Below are 13,970 nucleotides of genomic sequence, written 5' to 3'. Positions count from 1 at the left end.
TAGTATCGATTTTTTCTGTGTTTAATAAGGTTTTAAAGAATAACATTTGACTATAGTGAACTACACTAACAGATCATATATATTCTAAACAAAAATTTGGATGCTTGCTCTGAGTAAGGAACTAATCAAGATCAATATGAAGATGAATACTTTACCACCATGACTCTCAGGGAAATAGCTATTAAAGGAGGAAAGTAAAGAGCACAAAAACTCTACTCAAAGGAGAATGTGATACATGCTTTAAGAGTTAAACGCTACAAAATCAAAGAATATGCTAGAAGAGGTCTTCAAGGTCTTGTCTAAATTTTTACTTTATAACATAAGCCAACAAAAGTGAGGGAAGAAGTTAAAGGGATCCTTTTCCAAGGCTTGGATTTAAAAACGTAAAGCTGAAACTAGAACACAGTCCCTAGTTTTTCACAAATTCTGCCTCAGATGTTCTAATACAGAAGACACTGCTTTGACTGGGGTAATCAAAAATGACTTCATCATTTCTAATTCATCTATGTGGAACATGTTGCCATTTTCTTTTGAGCAAATTAATGTTAATTATATTCAATTTTTCCCAGATGCTAAGCCTACAATTACCAAAATAATTTAGCTAAATATATGAATGGTGTATTGCTAACCAAGCATTTACCTGAAAAGTCTGATTTAGTAATAAGTCAAAACTGTCATCAAAGTAAATTCATTTCTTTTTGACATCAGATTAAGTAAAAGAGGTAAGCCAGTTGTGATTATTAATTTTATGTATCAACCTGGCTGGGTCAGAATACCCAGTTTTTGCTCAAACATGCTTGGATGTGGCTATGAAAGTATTTTCTTAGATAAGATTAACATTTAAGTCAGTAGACTTTAGGGGTCCCTGGGTGGCTCAGTCGGTTGAGTGTCTGACTTTGGCTCAGATCATAATCTCACAGTTAGCAGGTTCGAGCACCCCATCGGGCTCTGTGCTGACCGCTCAGAGCCTGCAGCCTGCTTCGGATTCTGTGTCTCCCTCTCTCTCTGCCCCTCCCCTGCTCACACTCTGTCTCTCTGTCTCTCTCTCTGTCTCTCTCTCAAGTAAACATTAAAATTTTTTTTAATAAAAAAAAATAAATCAGTAGACTTTAAGTAAAACACATTACCCTCCATAATCCGGGTGGGCCTCATCCAGTCAATTGAAGCCTTTAAGAAAAAGACTAACCCCCCTCAAGAAAGAGTAAATTCTTCCATTAGATTGCCTGTGGACTCTGGCTACAAAATCAACTCTTCCCTGGATCTTTGGCCTACAGGCCTGACCTGTGGATTCTGGACTTTCCAGCCTCCACAATCATGTGAACCAATTTCTAAAAACAAATTTCTCTGTCCCGTGTGTGTGTGTGTGTGTGTGTGTGTGTGTATACAACCTATTATACCTATCCATGTCTTATTGATTCTATTTCTCTGGAGAACCCTGACCACTACACTAATCTTCTAAAAGATATCATCATCTGTGATTCTAGAATTATGTTATAATTACCTCTAGAAAATGGATCTAGACATAACCTCTTCTAGCTTTCCTCCTTTTATCTTGTGTTCCTCCTTGTCTGTCTTTCTACTCCAAAATCAACTTCAGCCCTACGTCTTAGTCTGCTCAAGCTTCTATAACAAAAGATCACAGACTGGGTGGCTTACATAACAGAAATTTACTTCCCACAGTTCCGGAAGCTGGAAATCCAAGATCAAGATGGTATAGCAACGTAGGTTTCACTTAAGCCCTCTTCTTGAAGCTTGTAGGTGGCTACCATCTCTCTGTGTGCTCACATGACCTCTTCCTGGTACGCTCACATGCTTCTTTTCTAAGGATTCCAACCCTATCAGATCAGGACCCCACTCTTAGGACCTTATTTAACATAAATTACTTCTCAGAGGCCTCATCTCCAATAGACCTACAACACTAGGGGTTAAGGCTTCAACACAGCAATTTGGGATGGATACAAACATTCAGTGTACAGTACTCTGAGAAATACTTTCTAACTTCTCTTGTCTTCTTCCTTTTCTCATAAACAAATCAACCTTCTTAAACAATTATAATGGCAGCCAATCTTTCCCCCACTATTAAACTTGATATCCAATCTTATAACTCTCTGGGCATATTACATTTTTGCACTGCTACATCTACAGGTCTTAACTAGACTTCTGGCCCTAATAGTTAGTTCCTTTTCTTATACTTCCCAGAACTTCAGTGAAATTCAAGAGACACCAAATATCGGGACACAAGACTGAGGAAGCAAAATATGGTCCAATTGTTTTCTAATAAAAGTAAGAAAGAATGAGTATAAAGTTATTTTTTAACTCCACCCATAGTGTTTGTTGTTTGCAAAACATAGTTGTTTTGTTTCAACAGACACCCTGACATTATTCTCCCTCAGGGGAGAATAATGTCAAAAGGCCTACCTACTGTGCTTAACACATCAAATTGTGATCTGTACTTTGGGCATGCACACCTAGCTTTTTATGTATTAACACCCCAAAGTAAGAATCTAACAGGAGAGAGTCAAGGTACTACATTTCACTGATTACAGCTGCCTGAGAGCACAGGTGTTAGAGTCGGGTCAAAGCTATGCCAATCCTGCCTTTGCTATTAACTCGTTATTTGATTTTACAAAAGTTATTTCACCTCCCTAAACCTCTGTTTGATGTATAGACTGAGGAATATCTATCTCACAGAACAGTAAAAATGGACTGAAATAACATGTGTACGGTATATAACAATGTCTTATATAACTTAGTAAATACTCAAATGTGGCTACCATGATTTATCATTTCAAATGCTCAAATATCTGACTGAATGAATGAAAAAATAAGTGCAGATACTTGAGGTCTCTGGGTCTCCACATTCTTGGTCTCATTCTTTTCTCTCTTGCAAAAATGTCTAGTCAAGACAGGCAAGAAATAAGCAGAGAAGTTATCTCTTGTTTAAAGTGGCCAAATTAAGGCTTTCTTTTGGGAGAAGTCACATGAGATAATATTTATAATTGTTGTGGGTTGAATTGTATCTCCAAAAAAATATGTTCATATTCGAACCCCCGAAATCTGTCAATGTGACCTTATTTGGAAATAGGGTCACTGCAGATGCAATCTAATTAAGATGAGATCAAACTGAATTGTTAATATGACTGGAAGAAGAGAGGACACATAGACACAGACACAGAGGGAAGACAACCACGTGGAGAAGCGACAGAGACAGAGCCGTCCTGCTGCAGACTAGGGAATGAGGGGGTGAGGGGGGCAGCACCAAAATCTGGAAGGAATGATCCTCCCCTACAGACAACGGAGAGAGCATGGCCCAGCCAGCTACCTGATTTAGGACTTCTAGCCTCCAGAATCTGACCAACTCTTGTTGTTTTAAACCACCCACTCTGTAGTACTGTTATGTCAATCCTAAGAAACTAATGCAGCTGTAATTATAGATTTTCCCCATGTATTTTTAAAATATCTACATATATTTTAAAAAGGAATATATACATATGTATATAATGTATTCAGGTCAAAGATAATAATTAAGCAGCTGTAAAACCCTAGCAATAATCCCATGACTCCCCAAATATAAGTCATACAGTTAGGGCATTGATTTTTTAAGATTTTATTATTTACCATACTTGCCTCAGGTAAATAATAATTACTCATTAAATTTTGCTACTTCCTTAGAAAGCAAAGTTTCCCTTTTCATCTTCAGTAACAACTTTGATATGATTTGATGTGAGTCACAATAGAAATCAATGCAATTCATAATAGAGGGTAACATATACAAAATGCTTTTAAGTGTTCAAAGAAATATGGTAAAATATGCCCTTTGAGTAGGAATATGATATACTGATTCAACTAGAGAAAAATGTATGCTTCTAACTTTCACTATCCAGATCCAGACTTCTGGAAAGCTATAAAACTAGAATGGGATTCAAAAAGAAAAAATAAAGTTCAAATAAGTCTTAGATGATAAGGAGACTTAGACAGCTAAGTCCACGTCAAAACAGGCAAAGCAAAAAAGAGGTTTCTCCAATTTTAGATCACTGTCATATGTTTTATGAAGAAAGAGGGCTTTCTGGTTGTTTGACGATTTTATTATTCTTGCAGAAAAGCTATTAGAAGACAATAAGAAACAAATGAGAGAATGAAAAGAAGAAAGGAAAATCAGAGAGACAGAGGTTCGACAATAACAACAGAATCCAAGAGATTATGGAAAATGAGTTAGTGATTAAGGGTAGAGTTTAACTAAATTTGAACTGACCCCATTCTAAACATCAGGTACAGTGGTAGAGTAGAGGGAGTCAAGGAGCCATTACATCCTATCATGATAAAAACATGTCTCTTCTATTGTATTGTAGTATAAAAGCTACCAGAGCCACCACAATACATGTAAATAACAGCTTTGGATGGCACTGTTGAAGTCAATGAATGTGTACTAGCCTTATATCCATACCAACCACAATGCAGCTCTGTCTACACCAATACCCACAACATATTGCAATGACAAAAGGCAAGGCATACATTCTAACAATAAATAATAATGACAACTTTCCCAAATCATCAATAAAGGGTGATATCCAGAATTCTTGGTTCTGACCAATTAAATTAGGGCATAAGTAAATAAAATGTTTAAGAAACATGTTTGAGAAAATAAGGGAAAAAGGCATATTTTAGAATAACTGCCAATAAAAAAAAGTTAACATGTTCAGTTTTTCTCTTAAAGTGTTAATGGTTAATCTTGAGTTAACCATAAAATCTGTCTATTCAAATCAGATCATGTTGAAAACTCCAAGTAACTACAATTCTAAAATTTTACGTTGCTTTTCTGAGGATGTTAAGGAATTTCTGTAAACCTGTCTACAGGATTTTCAATGTCAATCACATCAAACCTTTTGTTTTTTAATTAAACATTTCTTTTTTTTTTTAATGTTTTTTTTTTTAATTTATTTCTAGGAGAGAGAGAGAGAGACAGCGTGAGCAGGGGTGGGTCAGAGAGAGAGGCAGTCACAGACTGAAACAGGCTCCAGGCTCTGAGCTGGCAGTCAGCACAGAGCCCGACGCAGGGCTCGAACCCAGGAACCGCAAGATCATGACCTAAGCGAAAGTCGGACGCTTAACCGACTAAGCCACCCAGGCGGCCCAACATCAAACCTTGACAAAATGATGGCAACCACTGAAAAAAACATCTCTGACTATTAAACAAATAGCAGAGCTAGGATTCTGGTCTCAATGAAGATACATTATCATAAAAATAAGCTAATACAAAATCAATGTGACTATCAATTAATAAACTGGCCCTCTTTGTTCCTACTGAGGGTAGAGCTCATACTGCAGATGTTATAACCGTAATCACTGCACAATGTATGGCAAAAATTAAGAAATAATGGACCTAGGAACTTTTGATACTATATATCTAATGGGCCTAACCCAAACAGAATCATTTATTCAGTTAAGATTCCCCGATATTTGTGACTACAAAATTCATTTATGACTCATGTTATTATTGCTGGAGTCATGTAAGTCCTACTTTTAACTCAAATATAGATTTTAAATTTTAATACTTTTTTCCAAATTCAGTATTTTATACTTCAACTATCTCTAAAATAATAATCTCCATGAATTGATTCCTTCCAATGACAGTAAAATACCTCAAAAAAATCATAAGCAATTATGCCATTCATTAAAACGGTTTCTTCTCCAGTTACTACAGCTTGTGAATGTGACCAGAACAAGTTTAAAATGAAAATCTCTTAAATAGATAAGAATCTTGTTTGCTCATTTAATGAAGATGTACCTCCGTGAACAAACAAGGAATAATCAGGTGCTAAACTTTTTTGTGCTCCAGATGTAATAATGCCTCCGTACCATATGCCTGTCACAACTTAATAGGATAAGGTTTCAGCAACTTTTAGAATACAAGTCTAAGTTTTCTTCCTTGGTACTGGGTTTACAATTCTTTCAGAAGAGTATGGACCACTACTTACATTTGATGAAGAACTTGAGCCATGGCAACTCCGTTAGTCAGCTGTTTGACATCTTGACAAGGTGCGGCAGTATTGAATGTCTGCAGCTAAAATGACACCAAGCAAATGACTTTACTGCTCCTTTATCCTTACAGGCTGGTGTTACCAACCCGCCTCCCCAAACATATGAGCACTACAGAGAAAAATAACTATACATTGTCCTGTTTTGCTTAAATTCAGACTGTGTCAAACAAATGAAACTATACTAGTAAGTTTCGATGGTTGTGTAATAGTCTTACAAAAATAAACACTTAACAATTCAAATAATCACACCTAAAACAGTCAAATATATTGATGCAATGTATGAAGTACTTCAGAGTTTCTGAAAGCCAGATGTACAGATCTTAAGATCGAATGTACTGTGCTCATTGTTAGGAGAATCACATCAGAAATAACTTTATTATTTCAGGTTAAAATTTCATTCACATCATTTGGTAGGACAACAAAGGCTAGAAATGTCAAGTCTGAAACAACTTAACCAGTGAGCTCTATATAAGAAAGGACCTCAGCCTGCCATCCAACAAGTAGTCTCAGGGCATGAATGGTCCAGGGTCCACCCGCCACATCAACTTGTTTCTATCTAGTTTGGCTTTACATATTATTCTTGTCAAATCTCTGTTTGTTAAACATGCATGTACACGGTAAAAAGAGAAGTGAAATTGTGGCATCTTTTTCTGATAAGCAAATACAAGACAGAAGAATTTTTGAAAAGCAAGTTACAACAGAGCTACAACGGTTCATGTACTTCCTGGAAATCTAATCTCGACCCATAATGATCGTAAATTAAATACACTATGATTCTCTTTTCCTACACATATTTAGCTCCTTTACTATTCAATTATAATTCCTTAGTTTACCACTTAACTATCTTAATCTGACAAAAGTCTCTACCCATGATTCACCTTTAGTGGTTTTGAGATTCTACAAATAAGTCTCCATGATTCTAATATGACATGAAGGGATGACACGCACAAATAATGCTAGTTACAGTTACTTTCAAAGTCCAGAAAGATACTTTACTGAGACCCTACTCCACGTGGGCACTGTAGTATAGAATGGGGTTACAAAAGAAAATCACTCATTTTCTACTCTCAAGCAGTTTCAATCAAGAGTTAAGGAGAGGATAGAAAGACATAAATTATTTCTAGAAAATGCCATTCCCAGTCTCATGACCAAAGTATGCACAAATCGTTCTGAAATAGACAGGAGTTAACTAATTAGGGCTTGTATTTAGGAAATTCTTCTCAGAGATGATTTCTGAACAGAAGGTATTGAGTAAAAAAAAGACCAAGGGAAGGAAGGTTCAGGAAATAGGAACATGGTAACAGCACAAATACCTGAACACAAATACCTGAAAAGGGACGGTATTTTTAGGCAACACACAGTTCAGTATTACTGCATTTCCAGTGCAAAGAGGAATGGGGAAGAGGTGACAAAAAAAAAGGGGGGGGGTAAGAAAACAGACATGGGTCAGGACTCTGGGGGCCATGACAAGAAGCTTGGACTCATCCCAATCATCCTTATAATGGGAAAAAGCAGAAGAGTTTCTATGTACCTCACAAGATGGTCCAGAGAATTAGAAAACATAGCGAACTGAGACCAGCACCTGGTACAAGTTCAACAGCTGTTGGCAATTAGTATCCGGGGTTCCTCAAAGTTTGGGGTCTAAGAACAATACGCATCAGAATCTCTAGACATATTAAATCAGAAAACCCCTAAGTGATTCTTTTTTGTTGTTTGTTTTTAAGTAGGCTCCATGCCCAGTGTGGAGCTCAATGCGGGGTTTGAACTCACAACCTGAGCTGAGATCAAAAGTCAGACACTTAACCTTCAGAGCCACACACATGCCCCTCCCCAAGCAATTCTGAGACACATCAATTTTTTAGAACCAATGCTCTGGGTGATGATGAATCACTGAAGAACAGGAAGAAAGAGAGTGATAACTTCAGTATATTTGGGGTAGCAACAATACTGACAGAGAGAAAGAGAGTAACTTTTATGCCTAAGTCTGTTAGAGAGCAATGGTCTTACTGATAAAACAGGTGGCTTACAGATAGCGTAATGCTGACTAAGAGGACAGAATAAATTCACAGAATTTAAAATATAAAATAACAAGGATTTTGCAATTAAGTGGATGTACAGGAAAGAGAAACCCCAAGGTTTAGGGCATCTTTAAAAAGAAGATAATCATATACTTTCAGGTAAACTCTGGCTCCCACTTTCCAACCCTTCCCACTTACAATTTACATCATTAACTTTTTACAAAATGGATAGGATTAGTTATTTTTTTATTTTTTAATGTTTTATTTATTTCTGAGAGAGAGAGACAGCATGAGCAGGGGAGGGTCAGAGAGAGAGGGATACACAGAATCCGAAGCAGGCTCCAGGCTCTGAGCAAGCTGTCAGTACAGAGTCCAACCCGAGGCTGGAACCCACAAACCGTGAGATCATGACCTGAGGTGAAGTTGACCACTTAACCAAGTGAGCCACCCAGGTGCCCCTAGGATTGGTTATTTTAAACGAATGACTTTAGAAGCATACAATATTAGCAAAATAGTAAAGAAAGGTGCAAAAGTAGTACATATAATAAGTACTGCCTTAATTGCCTACCAAGTCCAGATTAAGATCAATTTCTCCTTCTTTTAGACATGGATTTAAACTGGGGTGTTGGGGCTCCTTGGTGGCTCAGTTGGTTAATCATCTGACTTTGACCCAGGTCATGATCTCACGGTTCATGAATTCGAGTCCCGCGTCAGGCTCTGTGCAGACAGCTCAGAGCCTGGAGCCTCCTTCCAATTCTGTGTCCCCTTCTCTCTCTGCCACTGGCCTGCTTGTGTTCTCTCTCTCTCTCTCTCTCTCAAAAATAAATAAACATTTAAAAATTTTAGATTGGAGTGTTTCTTGAAAGTTCTTAAACTAGCTGCAAAATAAATTAGATAACACAAAATGTAATTTCATTTGGCCAAATAGAAAGGCTTTATAACCAAGAAGAGTGAATAAATTAAAAGGCTCAGTGTAGGCAGTGACGCCAAAGAAGAAGGATAAAGGAAAATGTCCCCTTTCATACTACTCTTCACAGAAGTAAAGAAGCAGAGGTCTTTTTTAGTGAGTGGCCCAAAAGAGGCAGACTGGGCTTCTATCAGTAACCACAGGTTCTGGCAAATAATCAACTTACTTTCTTCTTTAAGTAAAGCAAATAATAAAAAATGTGCAAATGTTGTTCCTGAATTGCTTCAATATAAATGTCACCAGAATCAAGGAAGAAAAGGGGATCTTCACAACTGACAGCCAAAAAAAAGTCCAAGTTTGGGTCAGTTTTAGTCTCACATTCTCCTCCTCTAAATACTCATTTCAGAAAGATTATTGTTTTGAGTTTTAAGGTTTTCTCTTTAAAAATTTTTTTAATGTTTTATTTATTTCTAGGAGAGAGAGAGAGAGAGAGAGCGTGAGCAGGGGAGGGTCAGAGAGAGAGGGAGTCACAGACTCTGAAATAAGCTCCAGGCTCTGAGCTGGCAGTCAGCACAGAGCCCGACGCGGGGCTCGAACCCATGAACCGCGAGATCATGACCTAAGCGAAAGTCGGACGCTTAACTGACTAAGCCACCCAGGCGCCCCTGAGTTTTAAGGTTTTCATAAAAAACGATTCAGCCTTTAATAGTCTTTGTTCATTTGGGCATTACCTGGCATTAGGTTTTCCTTCACCTGCCTGTCAATGTCAAAGAACACAGGAACTAAGAAAACCATTAAAAATGTGGTTCAATTCTAATTTTATTGGTGAAAGTAAAGTCCCCAAATTTAAATTCTCCAAATGTTACAAAGCCAAGGGGCAGAATTAAATTTATTAAATCTATTAAATTTACCTTCATACAAATACTGCAAACTCTCATACAGTCCCCTCTACAATGGAAATGTTGCCCAAATTTCTCTTTCAGCCCTAAAATTTTTGCTAAGCAGCAATATAACATTTCTAAGAACTAATTATTTTTAATTTTTAAAAATTTATTCATTTTTGAGAGAGAGATAGAGGTTGAGTGGGGGAGGGGCATAGACAGAGGGAGACACAGAATCTGAAGCAGGCTCCAGGCTCCAAGCTGTCAGCACAGAGCCCAACTCAGGGCTTGAACCCATAAGCAGTAAGATCATGACCTGAGCTGAAGTCAGATGCCCAACCGACTTAGCTACCCAGGTGCCCCTAAGAACTTATTATTTTAAGACAAGATCCAAATCATAAAACTTTTTTTTTTTTTTTTTTTTGGAGAGAGAGAGAGAGAGAGAGAGAGAGCGCGTGCACACGCGCGCTGGGGAGCAGGAGAGAGAGAATCTTAAGTAGGCTCCATGCCCAGCACTGGGGCCAATGTGGGGCTCAATCTCATGACCATGAAATTATGTCCTGAGCCAAAATGTCCTGATCATGTTCTGAGCTGAGATCAAGAGTCAGACGCTCAACCAACTGTGCCACCCAGGTGCCCCATAAAATATAACTTCTTAATAACCGCTGAAAGAAGCATCTCTTTACTGACCAGCTTTTCTTAATAACCTCTCAAATTCTATTGATGTCGGTTCTACTGTCCTAGAATACTGTCTAGTGCTGAAAGAACAGTTTACTACCAACTGTCTTTTCACTTCCATTACTTAGCCCCATCATAACTTTTTAATCTTATATCTCCCACTACATCCCCTCAACATGTAACATTACTTACTATGGAAGGGAACACATTAAGAGATGAGACATATCATGACAAGGATGTGTCTTCACTACCGCTTTTTGATCTACTGCCAAAGGAGACCATTTACATTACTCCCAGGGGTTCTTTCCTGTGTCTAGAAAATTCACTTGCCCTGATTTCTACAGGCTGAAATCCATCAATCCTCTATTCTACAGTTAAGAGTTTACCCCAGGTATCCATAAGAACCTACATACTTAATGGTGAAATATTGGTCTCTGAGGTCAGGACCAAAGACAAGGATACTGACTATCACCACTTTGATTCAATGCTGTATTAGAGATCCTAGCCAGCTGTTGTTCCTGGGGATAGAGCAGAAAACAGGTCATACAGGGGCTCTGATCCCAAGGAGCAAATAGGTTGACTTCACAAAGTGTTAAGTGTTACAGACTCATAGAATGGGGGTAACAGGTTACAGAGGGATAGGACTGGGGGACAGGTCAGTCATTCACTGTTACTGATTCTGAAAGATGACAACAGATCCAAGAACTGAATGGTGAGAAGAAGCCAGTCACTCACTAGAAATAGAGTATTCTGGGTAGAGGAAATAATAATTAAGAAGCCCATATTCCTCAAGAAATGGAAAGTCAGTGCAGCATCGTGGGCATGGAGGACTGGGTCATTGGGAGAGTTTGGAAAAGCTTGGGGAACTGAGGTGGCATCAACAGTGCAGTGACTGGCAAAGTAAGACACCAATGTTCAGTGGGAATCATCTGGAGAAGTAAAGAGAAGCCAAGGGACAGCTACCCAAGAGACTGAGGCAGAAGATGATCTCACAAAAGAACCATCAAATAAGATAAAGATAATACAGAATAGTTAACGGTCTGCCAAATCCAGTAGGTGAAGGCCTTAGAGAAAAGAATCTCATGTGCAGTGGGTTGAGAAGGGAATGAAAGAAAGTTCAAGTATAAAGGATGAGTATACAAATAATTTGACTGCAGAGGGAAGGGAAAATAGAGTGTGGTTTTAACAGGGAGTGGTGGCCCTTTGTTCTCTCTTTTTAAGATAGGGAAGATTTGAGTAAGTTTATGTGTAAAAAGGAAGTATCCAAAGGAAGGGAAGAAGTGAAATACAGAGCAAAGTTTTGAAGGAATGGGATCTAGAGCTAGGGCCAACATAACGAGGTGATCATTTTCCTGAGGGGAGAAAAGTTGGAAGTTCAAACAGGGTACCGATAAAGGTTCGCAACGAGAAATGTGAGGGGAACTGTGTGGTTGTTCTTAGTCTTTATACAGCTGGGCATTGTGATGGGAATAAGTATATTTAGCTGTAGAGCATTTATAAAGGCAACAATCTGAACAATAATTCCATTTTCTCCAGTGTCTTCGCAGCCTTAGAACTGGAGAAGCAAATAACCTACTATACTCTGTCATCTATAACATTTTTGCAGTTAAGGAATTTTGCCTCTCATTATAAAAATACACAGCTCTGCCAACCAGTCCAACAAAAAAATGGAAAGTTCTTTGATTATTCTTGATATGTCTTCCTCAGTGCCTTGAACAAAGTAGGAACTCAATAAATACTGGTTAAAAGAATGGATATAGTCACATACTATTTTAAAATATTACAATGTAATTCAAGAAAATTATTTTTCTACCACCTCATATAAGTCAATGACATCATAAAGACGAAGTTTACTACTTAAGTCGGATATTTATAGAGCAATAATGTAACAGATTAGGATACCCCCTTTAATTGGTCACTTGTTTTAAAATACAGCATCTAAATCCCGATACTTATTCTAAATGAAAATACAGATGAGCACTTAGCTAAGTGCTTTTAACTCAGAAACCCTATATACCTGCATTCCACTTGTAACAAGCTACTTACCTCTAAACTGTAAAAGTTGCTTTAAATTTTGGTTATTTCCAATAGACTTCATACACAGCCAGAAACCATCTCTGATTTCTCATTCTGTTGAATTACTCAAATGAGGAAATCGCTAGGGAATCGGATCAACCAATTACTGACTCTTGATCCAGTCTGTTTACATTCCATTATGCACACGCTTCTGTACACCCAACCAAACAACTAGTTTGGGGATGGGCACCATCAAAAGCACCTTGTGGACAGACCATCAAACATCAGCCTTGCCCAATGTGGGTTAGAAGCTACACCTGAATTGCCAGCTCTCTGATCGCTGAGCACCTCCAAAAGGTGAGACACATCCTTTTACTGACAGGAAGACTGGGCGCATATCCTGCCTGTCCAAATATCACACAAGTTAATTAGAAATACCAAACATGCCCGAAGTGCAAATGAAAATCCCAAGTTTTTTTTTTTTCTTGAAGGAAAATGCTGTCAGCTATAGGGGGAGAATGGGGAGACAGTAATAAAAAAGGAAGAGGAGCCCCCACCTCCAACATATCTTTTTCCCCACACAGGAAATAAGAGGAAATATCCCTTCTGAACGACTTCTACAAAAACGGATGTTCTGGGATCCTGGAGGAGCTATGATCCAGGAACCAAAACCACCTCTTGGCCACCTGTGTCCAAGCAGAGCAAAGTGGTTTGGGTGGCAGGGGACTTTCGGAGGGGCCTTCGCTCCCAGTGGCACGAGGGTCCGTACAGGAAAGCCGTTGAGCAGACAGAAGGCGAGAGAGTCGCAGCGAAGAGCAAATAGGATGGACGCTTGGCTCCAGCCACAGCTGTCACAAACAAGATCACGGCAGCAGGACGAGCCTCCTCCGTCCCCACCTCCAGAGCGCCCTTTACCTTCCCCCAGTCCCCAGACACAAACATCCACACACCCACACAGACACACCTGCCTCGCGACCCGCAAGGTGGCACTCTCGTGGTCAAGGGCGACAGGAGACTCGGAGGGCGACGCGCCGAGTCCGCGGCGCAGGTGGCCCGGCTACGCCTCAGGCTCACCTGCGGAGAACCGGGGGCCGCGGGCAACTCGCCTGGGCCGCGCGGCCCCCCTCGCCCCCTCGTACTCACCCAGATGATGAGGCTGTCGCATAACGGCAGCTCGGACTGCGGAAGCGGCTGCGTCTCTTCCATGGCTGGGGCCGCCGTCTGCTACGCCCCCGCGGACACCGACACCTCCCTCCTCCCCGCGCTCCTCCAGCAGCNNCGTCGACGACCTGCTCGCCGGCCGGGAGAGCTCGGAAGCCAGGCCCAGCGCCCGCGCGGCTCACGCGCCAAGCCTCGCGCGGCCGACGTCGCCGGCGTAACCCCCTCCTCGCCACCGCCCCCGTTCCCGCTCCGCCCTGCTCAGCCGTTCGCC

At 39.7% G+C, this 13,970-nt stretch overlaps 1 protein-coding gene across 2 annotated transcripts in view; it reads right to left on the bottom strand.

Moving 5' to 3' along the window:
• Positions 1-13,870, bottom strand: part of HOOK1 (hook microtubule tethering protein 1) — a 69,667-nt gene extending 55,797 nt beyond the window's left edge. Inside the window, exons 1-2 of one of the 2 annotated variants that reach the window (XM_077768075.1) lie at positions 13,682-13,870; positions 5,976-6,061 (exon numbers count right to left, since the gene is read on the bottom strand). In XM_077768075.1, the coding sequence (XP_077624201.1) occupies positions 5,976-6,061; positions 13,682-13,744 (149 nt within the window). In that variant the 5' untranslated portion in view covers positions 13,745-13,870. The remainder of the gene's footprint in view (positions 1-5,975; positions 6,062-13,681) is intronic. The other variant, XM_077768074.1, reaches the window with a different exon arrangement.
• Positions 13,871-13,970: the final 100 nt, after the last annotated feature.

The sequence above is a fragment of the Crocuta crocuta genome, unplaced genomic scaffold (assembly GCF_008692635.1).
Source record: "Crocuta crocuta isolate KB4526 unplaced genomic scaffold, BGI_CrCroc_1.0 scaffold85, whole genome shotgun sequence".
Classification (NCBI taxonomy): domain Eukaryota; kingdom Metazoa; phylum Chordata; class Mammalia; order Carnivora; family Hyaenidae; genus Crocuta; species Crocuta crocuta.
The sequence above is the reverse complement of the archived record's forward strand: the minus strand, read 5'-3'. Positions and strand labels throughout refer to the sequence as shown.